At 35.5% G+C, this 21,226-nt stretch overlaps 4 protein-coding genes across 4 annotated transcripts; 2 read left to right on the top strand and 2 right to left on the bottom strand.

The window, feature by feature from the left end:
- Positions 1-73: 73 nt before the first annotated feature.
- Sec8 (exocyst complex component secretory 8) lies at positions 74-3,277 on the top strand. The gene has a single exon (XM_081973153.1). The coding sequence runs from the start codon at positions 331-333 to the stop codon at positions 3,148-3,150; it is 2,820 nt and encodes a 939-aa protein (XP_081829279.1). The 5' UTR covers positions 74-330; the 3' UTR covers positions 3,151-3,277.
- Positions 3,278-4,357: 1,080 nt separating this feature from the next.
- LOC145724744 (uncharacterized) lies at positions 4,358-11,141 on the bottom strand. The gene is made up of 11 exons (XM_081973155.1): positions 10,976-11,141; positions 10,594-10,904; positions 10,373-10,540; positions 10,040-10,318; positions 9,826-9,979; positions 7,909-8,048; positions 7,160-7,852; positions 5,237-5,419; positions 4,981-5,179; positions 4,701-4,934; positions 4,358-4,627 (listed from the first exon to the last, which is right to left on the bottom strand). Exons 1-11 carry the CDS (start codon positions 11,003-11,005, stop codon positions 4,424-4,426), a joined length of 2,595 nt encoding a protein of 864 aa, XP_081829281.1. The 5' UTR covers positions 11,006-11,141; the 3' UTR covers positions 4,358-4,423.
- A 2,103-nt stretch (positions 11,142-13,244) lies between these two features.
- Positions 13,245-18,687, bottom strand: Atg14 (autophagy related protein 14). Its single transcript, XM_081973167.1, has 10 exons — positions 18,298-18,687; positions 18,139-18,244; positions 17,967-18,086; positions 17,714-17,910; positions 17,488-17,657; positions 14,111-14,267; positions 13,869-14,045; positions 13,691-13,817; positions 13,559-13,636; positions 13,245-13,505 (listed from the first exon to the last, which is right to left on the bottom strand). The coding sequence occupies exons 1-10, from the start codon at positions 18,486-18,488 to the stop codon at positions 13,425-13,427; spliced, it is 1,404 nt and encodes a 467-aa protein (XP_081829293.1). The 5' UTR covers positions 18,489-18,687; the 3' UTR covers positions 13,245-13,424.
- Positions 18,688-18,982: 295 nt separating this feature from the next.
- Positions 18,983-21,157, top strand: LOC145724747 (lipase 3-like). Its single transcript, XM_081973168.1, has 5 exons — positions 18,983-19,194; positions 19,628-20,040; positions 20,107-20,283; positions 20,340-20,651; positions 20,712-21,157. Exons 1-5 carry the CDS (start codon positions 19,184-19,186, stop codon positions 21,131-21,133), a joined length of 1,335 nt encoding a protein of 444 aa, XP_081829294.1. The 5' UTR covers positions 18,983-19,183; the 3' UTR covers positions 21,134-21,157.
- Positions 21,158-21,226: the final 69 nt, after the last annotated feature.

Genomic DNA, 21,226 nt, shown 5'->3' with positions numbered 1-21,226 from the left:
CTCTTTATGTAATTTTGTCACGTGATACAACTTAAAAACTTGACATCTGACAGTGACTTCATTAACTTGACTTTTCTAAAGATGACTAATTTGAGGTTATCGAATACATTTTCAAAACAATTTTAATTTTATGGAAAATAAAATAGTTTTACTTTAAAAACATTTATGGTTGTCTCGTAACGTTTTTCAAACCTAATTATGTTTATAACGCAAACAGTAACAGAAACTTTCCGCTTGGAGAATCGTAATTTAAACAATCGTCCTACATCGAAAAAGTGGGTGTTGTTATCAAGTGTTTGACTGGCACTTACCTTAAAACCATCAGCATCAATGGATTCCCCACCCATAAAGCCCCCAAGGGGCGTAAAGCCCGTCAAAGAAACCAGTGGACTGCTAATGTCTGTGATTCGAACTCTATCAGCCAGTGAAACAAATGAGCAAAGGGACAGGGAAAAAGCCAAACTTGAAGCAGATTACAAGGTGTGTGATCAGAAACTGGATCAGTTGGTGTCGAATCACGAAAATGATTTGACCAGGGTAATGCAATTGTTTAGCACTATATCACAATCAGTAACTGAAAACAGAGATAAGGTCCGCAGGACCAAAGAAATGCTTCAGGACTGTAAGAAAAAGTTGCGTTGTAAACGCGATGAGCTGAAAGCCTTGTGGATGGAAGGATTGGAGTACAAACACATGTTACAACTATTGGAAGAAATAGAGAAGATGAATAATGTCCCTAGTCAGTTCGCCAGTCACATGGCCCATAAAAGGTTTCTTCATGCTACTAAATTACTGGTGGAAGCTGTAAAACTAGGAAAAGATCCTTTGGAAGGAGTGGAAAGTTTGAAAGAATTAAGTCAGGAACTAGAGCAAAAGAAGGAGCAACTCCATGTTCAAATTTTAGCTGAATTAAAAAACATTTTGTACACCAAACCTTGCCAGCATATTTTAACTTTGAGGAGACAAGGTTCAGGTCGTGAGGGATTTGCTATTCACTCTCCATTACAAAGAAGTATGAAATTAAGATTGAGTGGCAGAAATCGAAGCAATATCTCTAGGAATCTAATGGATGATTTAAGTAAAGTTCAGGGCCATGATTTGTTTAGTGCCAGTTTTAATATGAATGAGGACTTGGACAGTCTAAACATTGATGATTCACACAGAGACTATGTAGCTATTCTTGTGAAAAGTTTGTGTTTGCTTGATAAATTACCATATGCCTTAGATGAATTAGTGAGAGAAATGCAGATGTCTTTAAGTCACATTATTCAAAAATCTACTCACCATGTTATAGATTTTGCTGATAATTTAGATCTTAAATTAGCTTTAAAAGAACTGATTCATGTGTTGTTTGATCAGTTTAAAGAAGTTGCTGACATGCATCAAAAGTGCCTAAAATGGGTGGACAAAGGTATTAAGTTACACAAAATTGACTTGAAACCTTACAATATTCAGTACTATTGGTCCCAAGTGCAGGAGGTATTACAAATATTTTTAAGTGACTATTTGGACTTGCAGAATTTGTCAAACAATTTGCAAGTTGACAACAATGCTAGTGCTTCTGGTAGTGGGGACATATCAGCATATTTTTCCAGGAGAAAGCAGCAAACTAAAAAGAAAAGTTTATTTAAGTTTGATGGATCTTCCAGTGCACTAAGTTTGAGTAGCTCCTTAAAGTCATCCAAAAAGGAGAATAAAGTTCTTATTTGCGCTCCTCATCCTAATAACATTTTATTAGTGTTTATTCCATTTATGTGTTTCATTGAGGACATTGAACAAATTCTTAAGATTCCCCATGGAAGTTGTGCCTTATACAACTACATCACTCAGCATATTTCTCATGTGTACCTTAAACAAAAGTCAGAAGAAATACTGGAACAAATTGAAAATGCTTTTAAAGCTGGAGATGCTTGGAAGGCGACAGTTTTGCTTGACTTAAGTGCCGATTACAAACCACTTTTAGTGAGCGCTGTGACAGTTGAGCGTTGCATGCGGGAATGGAAAGCAATACTTCACTCTTTGCCTTTATACAGTGAGAAAATTGCAGAATATTCAGTTAAAGCACTTAGAGAATACAAGGACACTTGCTACGCCGCTTATCGAGGGATAGTTCAACCACATTCCGAGGACCGTCGAATTTGTAGCGCAGCTTGGTTAAAAGATGACGACATTAATAGGTTTCTTAAGTCATTGCCTAATTGGTTGAACCTGAAAACCCAGCAGGAATATTTTGCTAGAAGCGAACGAGGGGCGCGAGTTTTAAAAGGACAACCTTCAGAAGAGGAGAGTCCTGAAGATGTACGCATGCGCAACCGAAAGGAAGCTGAAATTTTGGCCAGTAACTTAGGAGAAGGTGGGGTATCAGCCAGTGAAATTCTTTCAGATATGACTCTACTGAAAGACTTGGCAACATTGCAAGAAAGCATGGAATGGTTTTCGATCCGGATGTTCCAGTACGCCAACGAATTTAGGTTGGAGCCTTCCAAGTTGAGTCCAAATAAAAAGGAAGAGCAGACCAATGATTTGATGCCTCCAGTATCTAGTGCAACACTTCACCAGTTAACCGGTATAGCACAGGAGTTTGACGAGTTGGCAAATACATGTTTGCTACTTCTTCATCTAGAAGTTAGAGTTCAGTGCTTCCATTACTTACTAGTGCAATCCCCCTACAACAGGGAAACTCACGAACCAGACCCCAAAGTGTCGGAACTGAGCAAAGTTTTAGCCAACGTGGACGAAGCTATGACCACCAGTTTACATCCAAGAAAATGTAAATATATTTTTGAAGGATTAGGACACTTGATTGCCAAAATACTAATCAGCTCGGCTCAATACATGCAAGTGATTGATGAGGCTGGCATTCAGGGAATGTGCAGAAAAATTTTCGCTTTGCAACAAACGTTAACCAATATTACGATGACACGCGAACTGGCTTTGGATCACGCTAGACACTACTTTGAATTGTTCTTTCTCTCGCCTGAAGAAATCCTCAATGGAATTGTGGATAAGGGTCCGCAATTCAGCGAGTTGGAGTACATGAACGCTTTACAGCTATTGAATAGGAGCCAGAAGAATAGAGATACCAATTCTGTCACTGTTCACTTAGAGAGACTGTCAGATATTTTAGGGGAAGTGGGGGTAACCGTTTAGATAATGTCAACGCTTGTTAAATACTAATGTGTACAAAATTTCGTACATTTTTAGAAAGTTTATTAATTTATATTGATACCGAATAGTAACAAACTATGTAATATGAAAAATAAATAATTGTTATTAGGCAGATGTTTTAATCAAATTTATTAATTTTTTTCTGACTATTTGTGTTAAGTCATACTTCATCAATCAATGGTCCTATAGTATTTAAATAGAGTCTGGTAATCAGACAAATAATGCAGGTACAACCACTGCTTACAAGCTAGCCAGAAAATGTCAAACTTACGTGACTATTCAAATTCAACAAATAAAAACCGACATTTTTTTGTTTTCCAATTTAGGGAGGAGATAGGCTAACACTGGCTCAGTTGATTTCGAAAACAATTTTAATTTTTAACTAAGTGGACATTTGAATGTGTTACACCAGGGTGAAAAATATTACAGTCAAAACACAATTTACCTGAAGAAGACATTTTAAAGTGTGTTTCATCAGTGGAACTTCTGTGCTTCTGCTAGAAAACCGAATTTTAAATGAAGATTATTTAGACTCACAATTCCTTCTTTAATATATTATTCATTTCGTAGCTAAATTTTTAATACTTTTGGGACATTTACCGCGAGATACTTGGCCTTCAAAGATCCATTAATCTGATTTTCCCAATATTTGAGGTGAGGAATGAGATTTTAAAACACGGTTTTCACTAGCCTATTTGGATGTTACTTGGCTTCTTTTTCATAAAGAAAAAGTCATACCATTCCGTTTGATTTTTTTGATTAATTTTGAATTTGGGTCATGGTATCAAAACTAGCCCCCTGGCGGAGAAAGATTCAACTATATTAACTATATTATAGTTGATGCTATATTTGCCCAAGAAATGCTCTTTTCAACGATACCAAATTTGTTAAAATTGGTCAAACTTTTAAGAAGTTAAAGTTTGTAGTTTGTTATGCAAAATTTATAGAAAATGCATTTTTTAAATTTAGGACAGTTGGCACCTCTTGTGGTCATTTCTAGAACTTGAAAATATTTTCCAGCGATTCTTCATGGCCAATTTACCCAGTATATTTTTTTACCCCAAAGTTATACGACGAACGGTTCCCGAGATATGGCCGAGGAACATCTATGGTCTATGGAACATATATGGTCTTATTGGGTCACCCGGTAGGATTAGGAATAGGATTAGGATATTAAAATAGTGTGAACTGCTTTTTAATATTATAGTAACTGTTATTTTGTAGTAAAAATCAATAAGGTAAACTTACAATAGCCTTATTTATTATTAGTTAATTCCTGAATTTTACGTTTCGTGTACAGGTCGAGCTGCGAATAGTCGATCAGGGTGTTTTGAACAAATTCGTGTAGGATTTTAGGCCAATCGCGATCCAAAATTTTAAGTTTGTTGACTGCATTAGCAGTTTCTTCTAGCAGCATTGAAAGATGTTGCTTTGCTTTCTGTCTTAAAGCTAAATCATCCTAGAAAAAAAAACCTCGAAAGCTTTTTCTTCTCTTGTGTACTTCTTCTATTTATAATTCTCGACAAGCTTACCTGATTAACTGCCCCTTTTTTCCATTGTAACGCTTCTTTACTGACCACACTCCTCAAAGCCGGATCAGCTTTAAGTAGCCATTTCTTCGCATTTTGTTCCGTCATTCCTTGACTTACGTCTATACGCAGCCTGGATAATAACGGCTGCAACAATACTCCAGGCAATGACCATAGCACCAGATCACTTAAACTCTGATATTCCGCGTTGGCTTTTGCCACGTCGTCCTCGCTCACCTATTTCGTTATTAATCCAAATACTAAAAAAGTTTATTGGTATTACCTCTACTCCATTGATCAGTTTCAATCCCCAATGCGCCAATCGATAAATAGCGTAGCTACGCCACTCCTTCAGTGTTATGGGATTCCCTTCCGGATCAACCGTTAAAGAAACCAAACCCTGCACTTCCGATAAGGCATTCATTTGTCCCAGGCAACTTATGTTGGTTTCTTTAAAAAAGAAGTGTTCCACATTGGGAAACCTAAGATCGAATTAATCTATGACTACTGTGTTACATTAATTTTCTTAATAAACTCACCGGTGTTTCACCTTACACAGAAACCCCACCACGCTGTTAAAATTGACGTAATTGAATTTAACGGTAGTGACGTCACCGGCTTTGACAGGACTCCATGGTTTGTCGATAAACCTTAACGCACCTTGGCCGTAGACGTTTAAGTGTCTACCGCATATTTCTATGAGGTAATCGCCTCCTTGTTCTCTAAAACGCGATGTTGTCAGGTCATAAAATGTTTGATAAAAAGTCATAAAAAGTTCATTTTACACTTGTGTTGTGGTGTTATAGTTTAATGTTTTTTTTGTATATCCAGGTGTAGGACTGACCATAGGAAAACCATGTAAGGCACAGATAATCATTGATAATAGCATATGCAAGACATAAACAGAAATCCTAAAAAAGTCGCAAGACAGGATAAGCTTCTGGCAATATTGCCCCGAAGTTTTCGGCTACAAGAAAGTTAGATTTTCTGTCTTTGTTTCGCGCATGCAATATCAATATTTCTCTGTCAGTTACATGGTTTTCCTATGGTCGGTTTTTCTTTTACCACATCTGTATACAGAGTGCCTAAAAAGTCTGGGACAGTAGGTCATGTGACCTTAAAAATGTAGTTTAAATATTGAAAAACTGGTAAATTATTATAATAATTTGTAATTGTTTCAACTCAATATCATGTTACAAAGATTTTACCATAATAATTACATGTGCCTATGCTGTTCTGTTCAATTTTTAGACAATTTTGTTGTATTAAAACATTTTGAAATACACAGACAATGTCTCAAAATACCTCGGCGATCTACCCCTCGTTTACTTATGATTTCTCCTAGACAAATATTAGCATAAAACCATTAAAACGAAGGAATGAGTTAGCCTGCACTGTGTCATGATTATTATCATTCTGAAGATGAGATTTACTGAAATCTCCCTCACCTCGTAGTTGCATGATAATATCATCATAACTGGCAACAGATTCACCCTGACCATTCATTCTAATAATCTAGTAAATAAAGAAAATTTAAATAAATAAGCTTGAATAAAAATTCTATAATAGGGATGCCAAGTTATTTTTAAGGTAAATAACTAAATCTATTCAACTTACTTTCTACCTAAAAATCCTGCTTCTAAATATATCATTGAAACTACAAATGTCTTTAATACAAAAAATTACAAACTACTTACAACTAATACTCTTCGTCAAAGAGTCCAAATTGTCCAAAATAAACCGTCAGTTGACCAATCTTCTTCTTTTCCGTTGAGGTGGATTTTTAACTGCAAAGGCTGTACCTCGGTAACAGCCGGGAGGCCTCCTCGGTTATCGATTTAACCACTTCTGGAATAGGTCCTCTATCACAATCTGCTCCATGTCATAACGTGGACTAGACGGTACAATTGCTGGTAGCACTCGGTATTACACCCAGTAACTTCCGTTCCGGAAGGAAACAGCTTTCTACGATCCCCTGATCTTCAATAGCCTGATTTTTGCTCGAATTTCTCTTTTTTTTTAAATTGACTTTTTTAGCTCTTTCAAAGTATCTCTGACAATCAACCACCATAAAAACAACAAAAAACCTTTTATCCCACCTTCTACCTCCACGTACCACCTTTTTCACCTCCTTTGAAGTTCATCAAGTAATACTGTTAATTTTCTTAATAACTACATAAAATCCTACTAAAACTAACTATAATGGTAAACACTTGACATCCCTACAAAAATGTACCTTTTCTATAAATTAAATAAATAAATTTTCTTTATTTTCTTGAAAAAAAAATCCTTATTTTCAAGACAACTGTAAAGCTGTTAAGCTGCACTATTTAATTCTTAAGACATGATGTCATTCTAAATACTCAAATGCTTGAAACTGCCTAAACAAACTGATCTAACTTAATTTGTCAGCTCTGCATGTTTTCAAACTAGAAAATATATCACTTTGTATTGACTCTTACCGATCAGTTGGAGAACTCTGAACAGTGCTCTTCTTTGGTTTAGCCGTTGCAGCCCTACTATTAGTCCGGACAGGAGGGGCTCTCCCACTCGCTGCACTCTTCACACTCCGACTCTTCAAACTGCACTTTTCGCTCTCCGACGTGCTCAAAATCGAAGCGTTTGAACTCAAATTACTCAGAGTATCATCCGTGATGCTCGAATTGTGCTTCTCCAACTCGGGTAGTGTTCTTTGATCGCTTTGGTTGGGCAAAACATTATCCTCGGTCTCCGATTCCGAACTTTCACTGGAACTGGAACTTGAACTGCTCTGAGCCGCGTCACTTCCGCTCGCCATTGAACTTGAACTATCGATGTTCGGGCCTACGCTACTTGACAAACTGCCTGATCGTTTTTCCAGCTTGCTAATGATCGGTAACAAGATTGGAGGCAATTTTAGAACGTCCGCGTTGGAATTACTCGTAGTGCTCCCAGAGTTTTCTGTATCTTGTGAAGTAGTTCTGACAAGTTTTTTATCAGGCAGCAAAGGAACTTTGGGTGGAATTTTAATAAAAGACTTTGATTTTTGAGCGGGCAAGCGTACAATGTTCGGTTTAGATAAAGACGTGAGCACAAAATCCGAGTCGGGTTTTAAGTTTTTTACTGATTTGTCCACTGCTGTTGTGTTGCTGTTTGTAAGGCATTTTGTTTGTGACCTAAAACGTATTATTTTATATATTCAAAATTGTTAAGGAATGTAGTGAATTAAAACCTGAGTAGTTCCCAATTTGTGCGCGCGTTTGATATCACTTCTTCCCTGCGACTATTCAAGGAAGTTTCACTTGTTAAGTCCATAAAAGCGGCATTAGTTGCTTCTTTATTTCTTCTCCAAGCCATTGCAGCTTTCCGAGCCTAATAAAAAAATCAATCATAGTGATTATGGATTTATTGAATAGTAACACAAACTAAAGAATTGAAACACATAAAGTGGGACATAGTGGGTCTCAGCGAAGTAAGACGGAAAGGAGAAGAGCATCTGACTCTAAAATCGGGTCATCAACTGTTCTGAGTTTACCCGTGCGTCATCCCACTGTGATTTAGAAGCAGACATGCATTATTGACTTCATCCTTGTCTATTGTACACTTTCAGAAAGGGTAAATATCTAAGTGAATGTCTTCCAAAAAAAACATTTACTGATTAGCGCAGTCATTGTCAGTTTGAAAACCATCGAAATTTATTTGATTTGTTTACTATTAATTCTTTTCCGTTTCTTTGTGTTGTTAATCATTTATATAGTTTTCTATTTACCACATCACCACAGTTCTTTTAAGAGCTATTGCTTCTACGCTTTTAACATTCTGTAAGTACTTTCATAATATTATTATTAATACTTTTATTTTTTTTATGTCGGCTGTCACGATCTTACCAAAATTGGCACAATTACTAACCAGTTTTGAAAAAAAAGAAGAGTGTCTATTATGGTTTTTATTTAGCCATTTGGTTTTTCCTAAATTCGGAATTACTCACTATTACAGTATTTTTTTATAAAAGGCCTGGAAAAATTCTCCACCGTCAAGTTCAGCAGTTAATTTTTAACCTTTGGGAATATTTTGAATTGGAAAAAACCAATGGAGGACCTTTAGAAGCTTTATCATCTGTTCAGGAAGAAAATAAGACATTTTTAAGACCTTATATATTCTTAGTGATGTATTTTTTTTTTGATACTAGAAGGTTGCAGCTGCTTTGAAAATTTCCCGCAAAACTGTTTATTCGATTCGGAAAAAGTAAGCAAGTAATCTTATGATTTCCTCACCTAGAAAACGTAAATCGAGACGTTACCGACGGGTCAAGACCACTAATTTATCTGAAAGCATTAAAATGGATGTTCGAAATACATTATATGATCTGTACAACGATAGTATGTTAATAATAGTAAAATATATCTACTTTTGTAAAAAACATCTATTAACATTTCATTGTTTCCAGAGACTGAGATTTTTGGGTTGCATTATAGAATTTTCATAAAAATTTCTTTTTTAATTTGTTGTATTTATTTTAGAGAAACATATAACCATCCAGAACCTAAATCAAGAGCTTAAAGTTAAAGAAATACTACATATTGGTGATACATCTCTGCGAATTTTGGTAAATAAATTAGGTTTCAAATTTAGATGGAATTCTATGATCCAAACAGAGACTTCTCATAAATAAAAAATGTTATTTCGGTCAAGATATTTTTGATTTGCTTTGGTATGAGGTTGTTTTAGTGCAAATTTGCAGCCAAAGATCTCTACCTTCTGATTGACAATACACGCAAAATTTTAAATGTGACGAAGCTTTAGACACGCCCTTTTCTATAATATGAACACAACAGGTTTGTTGACGAAAATTTGATTTGATTCATATGATTATAAATGACGTAGCCTTCGTGACGCACGGGTACACTCCGCGAGAACAGTACAAGGGAAATGACGTAAAGGCGGGAGATGTTGGTTTCCTTATACATATAAAACATTCCGACACTAGAGGGTATAAACTCAAGTATAGCAGTCTGAGTGAGTTGACCATTAAAATAAAAAATTATTATTGTGTATAAAAAGATCTAATCGAACGCTTTTGAAACTGTTTGAAGAGCAATAATTGCCAAAACGGTCAATTTCTGTTTTTATAATTTTAACTACTTTATACCTGATCATTAATCTGCATTCCATTTAACTTTGCCAAATGTGGCAAATATGAAACCAAAAAGGAAGTACAGTCCCCAGTTAAAAACACAGGATTCCCATCTATAGTAATTTCTTTAATGTTTGATGATCTGGCTATACTGCATATATCCTCCACACTACAAAACAAACTTAACACTTACAACAACCCACCTATAATTCAACAACTGGTCACTCACCCCTGTAAATCATTGTTGCTTACAAACAACTTTGCCAAATTGTTTAAACCACCACAACCTAACAGCTTCCTAAGCCTGTTCCGACGCAAATTTAACTCTTGTAAGGAATCCAGACCTTGCAGATCCTTGGGATTAATAATGCGAATTTGGTTGCCAGCTAAATTCAGTACTTTTAATTCGGATAGGCCACACAACCCTGAGATTTGCCCTATTTGATTGCCATGCAAATCTAACACTTCCAGTTTTTTCAAGCATTCCAGGTTATCCACTTTTCTTATCCTAATAATTGAATCCAAAAAAAAATATGTTAATAAATTGGTGGTTGAATGTTACCTGTTTTTTCCTATGAGTAAAACCCTTAAATTGTCCAAACCCCCCAGTGATTTGAGATGTTCTAATTGGTTGTCATACAAATCTAGAAATACTAGTGCAGGAAACTGCTGCTTAAATAAAGTCTCTAGGTTGTTTATCAAATTGTGTTGCAAGGATAGTAATCTTAATCTGAAATTAATTTTCTATTAATAAAATTATGAGTTTAATTAGAAAACACTCACCTAGGTTCACCATCAATAATGGGAACATGTGTCAGTCCTCTTCTGTCTAAACAAATTCGGTCCGGATGTGTTTCTTTCTCGTTTTGTGAACGTGAAACGCGTAAGACGCCGTCAGGTCCAGTTTGTAGGGCCACAGAGTCAAATCCTGAATTCTCCTGACCCTTACATATACTTGTTGCATTTAAGGTACTGTGTGATCGGACATACAAAGACCGTCTTTTATCTGTGGGTAAAGCAGGCGCTATTTTAAGAAGGTACTTATCGGAATTGTGCTGACTAGCAGTTAGAGTTCGAACCCTCTTCTTTTTGTCCTAGTTCACAAAAAAGTGTAGGGGATGAGATTCAAACTAAATTCACCGTAATAGTTGAATATAACACTTACGACAGCGGCAGCTGCACTGCTAGTGGGCATTTATTTTCCATAAAGGCTTGTTTTACAGTTCCTCCTCTCATTTAATCATTTTTTAATCGAATTTGTCGATTTTTCTGCTTTTAACTTGACATGTTTAACCCAAATTTTCTGAGTTTGTTTATTGAGGTTATGTTCCTTAGTTACCTTTGTGAGATGACAATCCTACGATGTCATTCTTCTTTATTCTTTAAATCTAGGATTTTAGTTTGGTATTCTCTGTAGCTACTCAACTTAGGAATGTTCTATTACCAATCTACTACACTATACAGAGCAAAATGTAAAATTTCCGGAAAAATAAATTTATGGAAATTTTTCCAGAAAATGTTCGGTAATTTTCCAGAAAAATTGACGTATCAAAAAATTCAAAAATAATTTGTTTTTTACATTTTGGTACTATTAATTTGAAGGTATTTGGCAGTTGAAGTTAATTTCGAAAATAAAAAATGTTTACTTGAAATTTCTTGACAATTCTAGTTTTTAATTTTTCAAATTCAAACAGTGCGTGTCAACCATTTGTGGTAAAAACTTCAGATTTCTAACCTGAAACGTTCCCGAGATATTGACCAAAAACTGCAAAAAACGAGAGCCAACTTTCACGCCCTCTAGCGGCTAAGCGGGGCAACTTAGCCGTGCCGGCTCAACGTCACGTGATAGCCCCCATCATAAGCTTTCTTTTCTTATACGGTGTGTTTATACAGGGTGTTTCAAATAAGCTGGAAAAATTAAGGTTTTTTTTTTTAATTAGGGATTTTTCGGGCCTACTATACTACCGGCGACCATTTTGGATTTTCCTTAATCAAAGTATTTTTTTAACTAATTTGAACCTGGGGAACAAAAATCTGACGTCCATTTTGCTTTAACTGGCACCGTTTCAGAGATGACCTTAAAATTATGTCAATTTTGACACTTTAGGGCGTGGCACCCTTGCTTTTTGTGTTTATAGAGGGTGTTTCAAATAAGCGAGTTATAGACGATTTTCTGGAAAAGTGCACCAAAATTTCGCTCAAAAAAAAATTATAAGTTTGGTTTGTTGCTCAAATTTGGGACACCCTGTATATTGATGGATTATCTAGGAATAAAGTATATGTAAATATATACAAGATTCATTTTTGGTACAAGTTACAAGGATGTTAAAAATTCATTGAATCGCCCTGTAAACTACTCCATTGTATTGTCAATAATTGGTTCAATATACCAATTTGTAGCCCTTGAAATTCTCTTTTGACGACCCTGTATAACGTTTTTACCTAAAACGTCGAATAAGTGAGTTATTTAGTGTTAAAACTGAGTTGTTTGATTTTGACAGTTTTTACTGTGACAGCGGAGTAACTCTGTTATTTTGACAGTTACAGAGTGGTTCGATATACCAATTTGTAGCCCTTGAAATTGTTTTTTGATCACCCCGTATACCATAGTAGAAATGTCACGCTACCGAAAGATTAAAGCTTTTATACCGGGAATGTGTTGTCCAGAAGAGATAAATTTATAAATATTTTTTTAAAAATTCATATTATTTTGAAAAGTGTTGAGGTTACAACATTTTTCAGAAAGTTTCCGGTAATTTTCCGGAAAAAATTGGAAAATCTGAAAATTCAAAAATAATTTACCCCCGTTTGCACCATCGTTTTGTACGCCGAGCTTAATTTAAGTGTGGGTAAGACTGTGACAGTACAGGTGAAAAAAGTCATACTCTAAACCACACTTAACTTAAGCTATGCTTAAAGTACGACGGTGCAAATGGCGGTTAGATGTCTTAGGCCGCATTCGTTTTCAAGCTCCATGGAGCGAGCAGAGCTTTTTTGACGTCACAATGACGTAATTTGACAAATGCTCAAATTATGGTTTTGCCAAATTACGTCATAGTGACGTCAAAAACGCTCTCCTCGCTTCATGGAGCTTGAAAACGAATGTGGTCTTAAATTATCTCATTAGAAGGCATGACAAGTTTGACAGTTGTTTTCTCTATCAAGGAAAATTTTTATTTAACCATAAATTAATTTTCCGGTAAATTTCCAAAAATAGAAATTTTTTGACTCGAAAATTACCGCTTTTACATCTCTGATACAGAGTGTTCTAATAATATTGCATCAGAATAGTGTAGTATTTTTTGTTTTTATAAACGGAAGATTCTATGGGCATTCTTGAATATTCAGCCCGACTTTACACCACTGAGAACATTAGCAAAATATCTGGTATTATTAGAATTATAATAATAAACTTTACAAAAACAAAGTTAGGGTTTAGGTTGTGCACTTTATTATGAAATATTTATTAATTTTCGAACTTATTTCACATTAAGCAATACGTAAATCAAAAATATTGAAGATGTGAATATTTGAAGTATTCCCTGAACTAGAGAAATAATTGTTGAAGAAAGTTAAAACACAAATAATTTGATATAAAAATCTATAAACCTTCACTACCGACCGGTAAATCCTCGCCAAATCGAAGCTACACTGGCAACAGCGCTGTTCATTAGACCGCCCGCCATGCTGCTTGCCTATACAACGTAAAACTTAAAAATTGTAATTAAATAAACATAATTATGCATACTTGTTGAGCGTTGATTAAGCTTGATTGCACATTCGCAGGACCCGGCATTGCCTCAGGATATTGCAGTACAGATGGTACCTAAAACAAAACAAGTCACTTTGACAATTTTAACTCAAATTCAAACAGTATTACAGTCTCCCATTCTTTAGTCAATGAATCACCCTCGTCCGAGTCAGAGTCGTCTGAAGTTTTGAGATCACTTAAAATTGCACTCTCAAACACTCTAGCCTTGGCGTCACTAACATCAACTGGACCTTGTCTAATTACCAAAATTAGTCAATATTCATTACAGTGCAGTACACAATCTTACCTGCCCAAATCGGCTGCTTCATTATCCCTAAGCTGCAAAATATTCTGAATTGTCGCCGTTGGACTCAACGACGACATGTCAATTTTTTGCGATATGCACAAATGTAAAATGTTGGCATTCAAACGGGCTACTCTTTTGTTGAACTGTCGTTCGTTTAAATTTACACTGCTAAAATCACTATAAAAAAAAAACACCAAAGTAAATTAAGGTGGTTTGTTTTATGCCGTAAAACGTCAATCAACCTGTATAGTAGTTTGTACGGAAGTCTAACGTTAAGGAAGAACGAAAGCACGTTTACTAATTGGGCAGTGTAAGTTAGGGCAGCTGCTATGGTGAAGGCTGGATTAATTTCCATTTTATCCGTGTCCTTTGAGATGGCCATTCCATCACGATTTTGAGCTAAAGCAACAAAAGCATAAAAGTAGGTAACCTCCAAAACCGGTTCTAGAATCAAGCAATATACATCTAAAAATATTAACAACAGAAATAGTATATGCTCTGAAAACTATGGAATCCGGGAAAGTTGCTGATGCTGATCAAATACCCATATAGAGCTTATCAAACTCTTTGATGATGATGTGATTGATATCCTGCTAAACCTTTTTAATCGCATTTATGATAAAGGAGAAATTCCTAAACAATCCATCAAACCAAATCCAGGAGAATGCTCGGATTACCGAAAGATCATCCATAAAAGAATTTACAGAAGACTCGACGAGGACATAGGCAACAGTTTGGATTCCGCGAGAGGCGCTTTTCGGGATTAATGTTCTTTTCCAGCGCTGTCTTGATGTAAACCAAAAGGTGTATGCCTGACTTAACAATGCGTGTTACATCGATTTCAAGAAAGCCTTTGACAAAGTGAAACATGACAAATTACATCGGCTCCTCGTCAGTAATAGTATTACATACTCAGGTGGAAAGTATTTGATTTCTATCGAGAAATTAGGTAGTTCGAGACGAAGACGAGCCAATTTACGTCATTGTGACGTCAAAAACCTTCTGGGTACTAATTCTTGAAAGCAGGGAACAGGATTTTCAATAGAAGTGCTGATAGAACGTGAGAGAAGACTTTATAATGGCAGGTTCCTGTCACATTCTGCATACATTTCTCTTGATAACTCCCTTCCCTTGTTTCAAGAATAGACACCCTGCTCGCTCCATGGAGCGTGAAAACAAATGCGGCCATTGTCAGGTTTACAGAGGGTACGTTTTTTTCAATGTTTAGTGAAGGGATCTCGGAAATTAACAGCGCTACAAAGCAGTTTGAATTCCGGCCATCTTGATTTTAAAGCTTCACAGCGCAGCGTTTGCTATTTTACGTCATTTGACTACACTAAACTCATGATTCATCTCATGAGTTTAGTGTAGTTAGTTTTTTATTGAAAAAGTTTTTGATTTCTGCCCTACGTCTCCAAATTAAAAAAAAATATTATAATTAACTTTTACAAGTTCAATAAATTATCTATTTTAAACTCGACGAGAATCAGAAAACTCAAATTGATAGCTTTTAGCTGATCGGAACGGGTTATGATCTAGAAATCACATGACACCATGATTACAAAACCACACGGAAGTCACGTGACCTTTGGATCCGAAATTTTAAACCGAAAGAAAATGGCTTATATCAACTGTCAGTGTCAGACAATAAATAAATCAAGATGGCGATTGTGTTATGTCACCGCCCTCTATACTAGAAAGCCTTAAATGTCACTGTATGTATGACATGTGTGTCATGTATGCAGATGCAGTAAGAAATATGTTTTTTTTTAAATTGTTTCGTGTAGTTGAGTGCAAGTTGTGAGTGAAAATCAAAGAAAGGTTCATTCCTGATCCAGATATGTATAGATAGAGCTTTTTATACACAATCAAGTCCAGCCTAAACAAATTGGTTAGAACATTTGTCCTGGAAAGTACAACACACAGCAAACTAGTTTAAACATTGTTCAATGTAAGAAAATCTGTAAATCCTTAAAACTAGGTAAGCAAAATTGGTAAATGGTGTTTATGTTATTACCAAGAACATTTATTCAAAATTATTTTTGTTGCTCTCACAATGAAGGATGCTTTAAAATGTAACTCACATACCTGTGCATGTAACAAGTACCCAATAAGTTTACTGTACTAGAAAGCACTGATATTTACCATTGAGTATAGTGTTGGAGTAAATCATCCCACTTCAAAGTGTTCAACCACTGTTGAGTTAGATCCGGTTTTTTGTAAAGTAAAAAACTGACACGGTTGGGCTTTTTCCTGAATTGCTGTTACAATGTGGCTTGAAATCTTATGAACGGCAGCAAACAAAAATAACTTACGCAAATAACCTCAAGTCTTGATTTTAAACCGTAAAAATTCATCTAATCCTTAAAAAACTCAATTTCCACAATACAAACAAACGCAAACTGTCACCACTATTTCCGCCATATTGGAATTTTTGACAAGCACCTTCCAAGCCGCATTCGTTTTCAAGCTCCATGGAGCAAGCAGAGCGTTTTTGACGTCACGATGACGTAATTTCGCAAAACCATAATTTGGCCAATTGTCAAATTACGTCATTATGACGTCAAAAAGCTCTGCTCGCTCCATGGCGCTTGAAAACGAATGCGGCCCTAGGCTTTCTAGTATAGTAGGCGGTGGTTATGTGCAACCGACATCGCCATCTTAATTTATTTGCGCAATTTTTTGTCATTAAAGATTAAACTAATTATTTGATGTGTTAATTAATTTGCTGAAATCTGAAAGTAGAATACTGGTATGAAAAAATTTGAAATGAGGTAATAACCGAGCGTTGCGTCTGTAAAAGACTTAAATATGACTTATGAAGGTACTTTTTGGTATAATTATCGGACTTTTCTAGGAAAGTTCTTTTCGAATATGCCTTCTATTCAAAAAATGTAAGTTTATTTCATATATCAAAAAAGATAGGTGATAGAAATGATTTAATTAGCTTAAATCATTCAGCTCATAAACAAAGAATCTGAACATAATTTTTCTACAAGCCATAATAAATCGGCTAGACGAAATTGGCAAAATTTGGTTTTTGTTAAATATCTAGTGAGCAAAGAACTTTTTGAAAATATGAAAAACACTTTTCAATTGGTCTTTTAACACTGTAATAAACACTGACTTTGTAACTCTGCTAGTTTCCAAAATTCCTTCACTAAACATAGAAAAACTCACCCTGCCTCTTGCATTTCTAAAATAATCCTAAAGATAGGAAAAACTTAAGTGATGTGTCAGTCTGGTCACATGACACTTGGGCATTTAATCAGAATGTCTGAGAGATATCTTGTGATTAACTGTCAAATTATGTCACTGACACATGTCACTTATGACGACCAAGTTTTTTGTGAATTTTATTCATAAGACCCCAGACCCAGCCAACCAGAACTCTTGAAGTAAATGAAATATAAAGTTGACTTAATTTAGTTACTTTATCTTCTCAGTATGAGTCAGATGTTTGAAATCTGTTTATTTTGCCATGTCTCCTTGTTATCTTTTTTTCTGTTCCTTTGTAAGTAGACAACAAAGACAGCATTAATTAAACTTCTTGATTGATGAATGGACCAATTTGAGTTTAAATTTTAATACAATTAACTTTTAAATAAAATTCTCTTACCCCACAAGTTATAATTGGAATAGTTTCCGCTACCAGGCAAGCAAGGAGCCACAATTGAAAACTGAGTCTCATTGGAATAATCAGTATAAACCCACATATCTTTTAAATAAGTGGTTTGTGAAGCTTCAGCTAGCTCCTTGATCATGCTGTCACCACTAGATTCCATCTCCCTGTTTTAAAATTACAACACTTAACCACAAATTTAACCCAAAAATTCTGTGCTTACACTGTGGGATTCACCTCAGATATGGGGAAAACATATTTAAATAATTGTTGCACCCTCAGTCGAGCCAGCTTTTTCACTTCCTCACTTTTGTTAAGAAGTTTATCCTGTACTGCAGATACATCACAATGTTTTTTTGAGACACAATCCTCCAGTGAACCACTTTTAGTTTTGTAGTGTCTGAGTTTTTCACTGCCTTTCTATAAAGGTTTTATTAGTAACTTGAACACCAAAAAGTCTTGAATTGAAACCCTACCTCATTATTTTCCTTTAACTTAGCTAGTTTTTCATTTAAGGTTTGCCTATTTTGTCTTTTTTCCTCTAGAGCTAGACGGATCATTTTGTTTCTTTCTCGCCCTTGACGTACCTTGGATAACTAACAAAGATTCAGTTACAATACAAAATAAATGTGTATAAATTGTACATACTAATGTGTCATATCTTAATTTGCTTTCCAAGGCATTTAAACAGGACTGTTCAATATTTAGTCGGTTAATAGTCACTTCCTCCAAGGCTCTTCGAACATTACAAAGACTAGACAAGAAAAGACAGTATTGCAATACACTAAAAAACTACCAAACTCTCACCTTTGGCCAGTTTTGGCAGTCACCAAACCTTGCTGAACACAATCTTTACAGTAAAAACCACTTCTAAACTTCTTGCAAAGGGGACACCTGTGCACGTTAGGACTGTCTTCTGAGCATGTAGAAGATATATGATCAGATATATGGAATATTCTTGGTGCAGTGCTAGAGTCTTCTGAGCTAATTGTGGTCATATTAAGATGAATGTTCGAGCTCAGACGGTATCAGTATAGTGTCAAGGGTGGCTGTCCTTGGTGAGGGTTCGAAATCCTTTGTTGTCACTTCCCAAGGGTTGAATTGGTGGGTAATGTTTAGGTTGCACCAACAAGGGTCCAAGTTCTTATTTTTGTTGAAATGTCAAAAATCAAAATCAGCCAAATTACTAGCGGTTGACACTGTTGACAGGCCAGAACTAGAGCTGAGTAGTTGAAAACTAAAAATAAGAGCAAACCAGAGACAAGTTCAGCAAACTAAACATAACTGGGTGTTTGAATTGTAAATTTATGGGCATTCGTTCAAAATGAGATAAAGTGCACATTAATAACAAAAAAGTAAAATGGGAACAAAATTGTTTGATGCAGTTGCGGTTGCATATATTTAGGGGCAGTACAAAGCGTTTGACAGCCTATTGCGTAAGGAGGTATACCAAAAATAAATCAAAAATGCGTTGACGTCACGCCGAATGCATGAAGGGAACAAAAGTCTTTCTTCTTACTTATTACTAGCTTATTCAGTTCCTTAAAAAAGACCTCAAAGTCTGCAATCTAGCATAAAGTGACAAAATCAATATTGCTGCACTTGTTGTGTTCCTGGATGGAGGAGAACATTTTTGCCCTTAATTCTTTCATAGCTTTACTTTGTTTTCTTTAACTTTGGAAAAAGAGAGTGGATGAATAATAGGTAATAACCCTTTCATCTTAATTGTTACTATTTGTAGTGTCCAATTTTTACTCAGAAGAAAATGACTAATTTTAGCTAAAAAAAAAACATTAACCGAAAAACTGACTAATACAATATCAATGAATCACTTTTAAAATGGAGTCAACAATAAACTGTTGAATAAAAATTGTCTCAATACAAGGGTCAGCCTATACTAAAACTTAATTAGACTTGCACTTTGCGTATTAAGTTGTAAATGAATTTACAGTGGTTAATATCGGGTACTATTTGAAGCCGGACCAGTTGACCAGTGTCCAAGGTTGATCGTTATCTAATTTTCAAACCCAAAACACTTATAACAAGCTTCGCGATAACAAAAATAATGCATTGGCAGTGTAGTTTTGCCGGCCGGGTCACAATAATCCTTTTTTACATACATTTCACTGTATTTTAGCAAAGTGTTGACGATGGCAAACCAAGCCAACCTAGCAGTCTACGTCCTGGTATTACTATTTACCGTAAAAGCAACAATTTCACAAGAAACAGTACGCAGAAATCAAATTCATGTACAACAGAAACGTATGGTCAGCATCAGTCTAAATGACCTAAATCTGAAAACAGTATACAAGAAGCTATGGGGCAGTTGGGAATTTGACCCAGACGAAACCCTCGACGTACCACAGATAATCAGAAGGCATGGTTATCCTTCGGAGAGTCACGTGGTTGAAAGTGAAGACGGTTATTTGTTAACTGTTCATAGAATCCCAGGTGGTAAAGATGGCTCAAAAGGAGGACAACCTGTATATTTACAACATGGGTTGTTAGGAAGTAGCGCCGATTGGATTTTGAATGGCAACACAACATTTGGTAGGCATGGAATGCAATAGATAAAAAGAATTACAATTTTCTTTAATAAATTGATAATATTACAAGCTTTTACCCTTGCTGATAATGGGTATGACGTGTGGCTCGGAAACGCTAGAGGAAATATATACTCGAAAGGACATGTGGAATTACCAATTTCCAGCCCTAAATATTGGAATTTCAGTTGGCATGAAATAGCAACTAAAGATGTACCTGCAGTGCTTTATCATATAAGCAACACTACTGGTAACACTATTCTCAAATTCTAATAAACTTTTCTAGCATATTATTTTTTAAAACAGGAAAACCAGGTGAAATAATTTATATAGGGCACTCAATGGGTACAACTATTTCTCTTGTACTCGCATCTACTTTACCACAAGTCGCCAAAAATATTAAAGTGATTGTAGCGCTTGCGCCTACAGCTTTCATGACCCATTTGCGCAGCCCTATTAGATACCTGGCGCCTTTTACTAACGATCTGAGATGGATAGCTAAGTTTCTAGGAATAAACGAATTGGCTCCTACTAATAAAGTTCTTGAAATGTTGTCCTATGAATGTGAAAAGAGTTATGGACAGGAGATTTGTGGAAACTTATTATTTGTTTTAGCAGGTACAAAAGCAAGGTTTCAATGGTTTTTGTTATATTACAAGTTGCTGTTTAAACTTATAGGGTTCAACAAAAATGAGTTTAATATGACTTCCTTACCCAAAATAGTAGCCCATGACCCAGCTGGCGCCTCCACCAAAACTCTAGTTCATTATGCTCAGGAAATTTGGAATGATGGTAAATTTCAACAGTATGACTACGGCCCAAAAGGGAACATGATAAAGTATGGCACTTTGAAGCCTCCACAATACAAACTGGCCAATATTAAACGACCAATCTACTTAGTGTATGCTTTAAATGATATAATAACCAGTTCTATTGATGTAAACCGGTTGTCTAAAAATTTAACTACTTTAGTAGGGATGTACCAGGTGCCTGGTAACACTTTTGGACATATAGATTTTATATTTGGCAATAATGCATTTGAGTATGTTTACAAACCTGTTGTCAAGTTATTAAAAAAGTATCCTGAAGGTGGTGATTAAAATTAAACTTAGTTTTGTAGGTTTTATGGTTTTTTCTTTGATATGAATATAGCAGTCCTGAACCTTTCTTGCAATGTTGCTCTACAGAGATGA

The sequence above is a fragment of the Ips typographus genome, linkage group LG2, assembly GCF_016097725.1.
Source record: "Ips typographus isolate SLU linkage group LG2, UJ_Ityp_2.0, whole genome shotgun sequence".
NCBI lineage: Eukaryota > Metazoa > Arthropoda > Insecta > Coleoptera > Curculionidae > Ips > Ips typographus.
The sequence above is the reverse complement of the archived record's forward strand: the minus strand, read 5'-3'. Positions and strand labels throughout refer to the sequence as shown.

Bases quoted from the DNA above. Each gene is read 5' to 3' on its own strand.
- Sec8 (XM_081973153.1), top strand. From the start codon at position 331: ATGGATTCCCCACCCATAAAGCCCCCAAGGGGCGTAAAGCCCGTCAAA.
- LOC145724744 (XM_081973155.1), bottom strand. From the start codon at position 11,005: ATGCCCACTAGCAGTGCAGCTGCCGCTGTC. The intron at 7,853-7,908 runs GTTTTAATTCAC...AATACGTTTTAG, and splicing joins ACAAATTGGGAACTACTCAG to GTCACAAACAAAATGCCTTA. The intron at 4,628-4,700 runs GTAAGCTTGTCG...TTTTTTTTCTAG, and splicing joins AAAAAGGGGCAGTTAATCAG to GATGATTTAGCTTTAAGACA.
- Atg14 (XM_081973167.1), bottom strand. From the start codon at position 18,488: ATGACCACAATTAGCTCAGAAGACTCTAGCACTGCACCAAGAATATTC. The intron at 13,637-13,690 runs GTAATACTGTTT...GTTTTGTTTTAG, and splicing joins TGACTAAAGAATGGGAGACT to GTACCATCTGTACTGCAATA. The intron at 13,506-13,558 runs GTATGCATAATT...TACGTTGTATAG, and splicing joins GCTTAATCAACGCTCAACAA to GCAAGCAGCATGGCGGGCGG.
- LOC145724747 (XM_081973168.1), top strand. The intron at 20,284-20,339 runs GTAACACTATTC...TTTTTAAAACAG, and splicing joins TCATATAAGCAACACTACTG to GAAAACCAGGTGAAATAATT. The intron at 20,652-20,711 runs GTACAAAAGCAA...TTAAACTTATAG, and splicing joins CTTATTATTTGTTTTAGCAG to GGTTCAACAAAAATGAGTTT.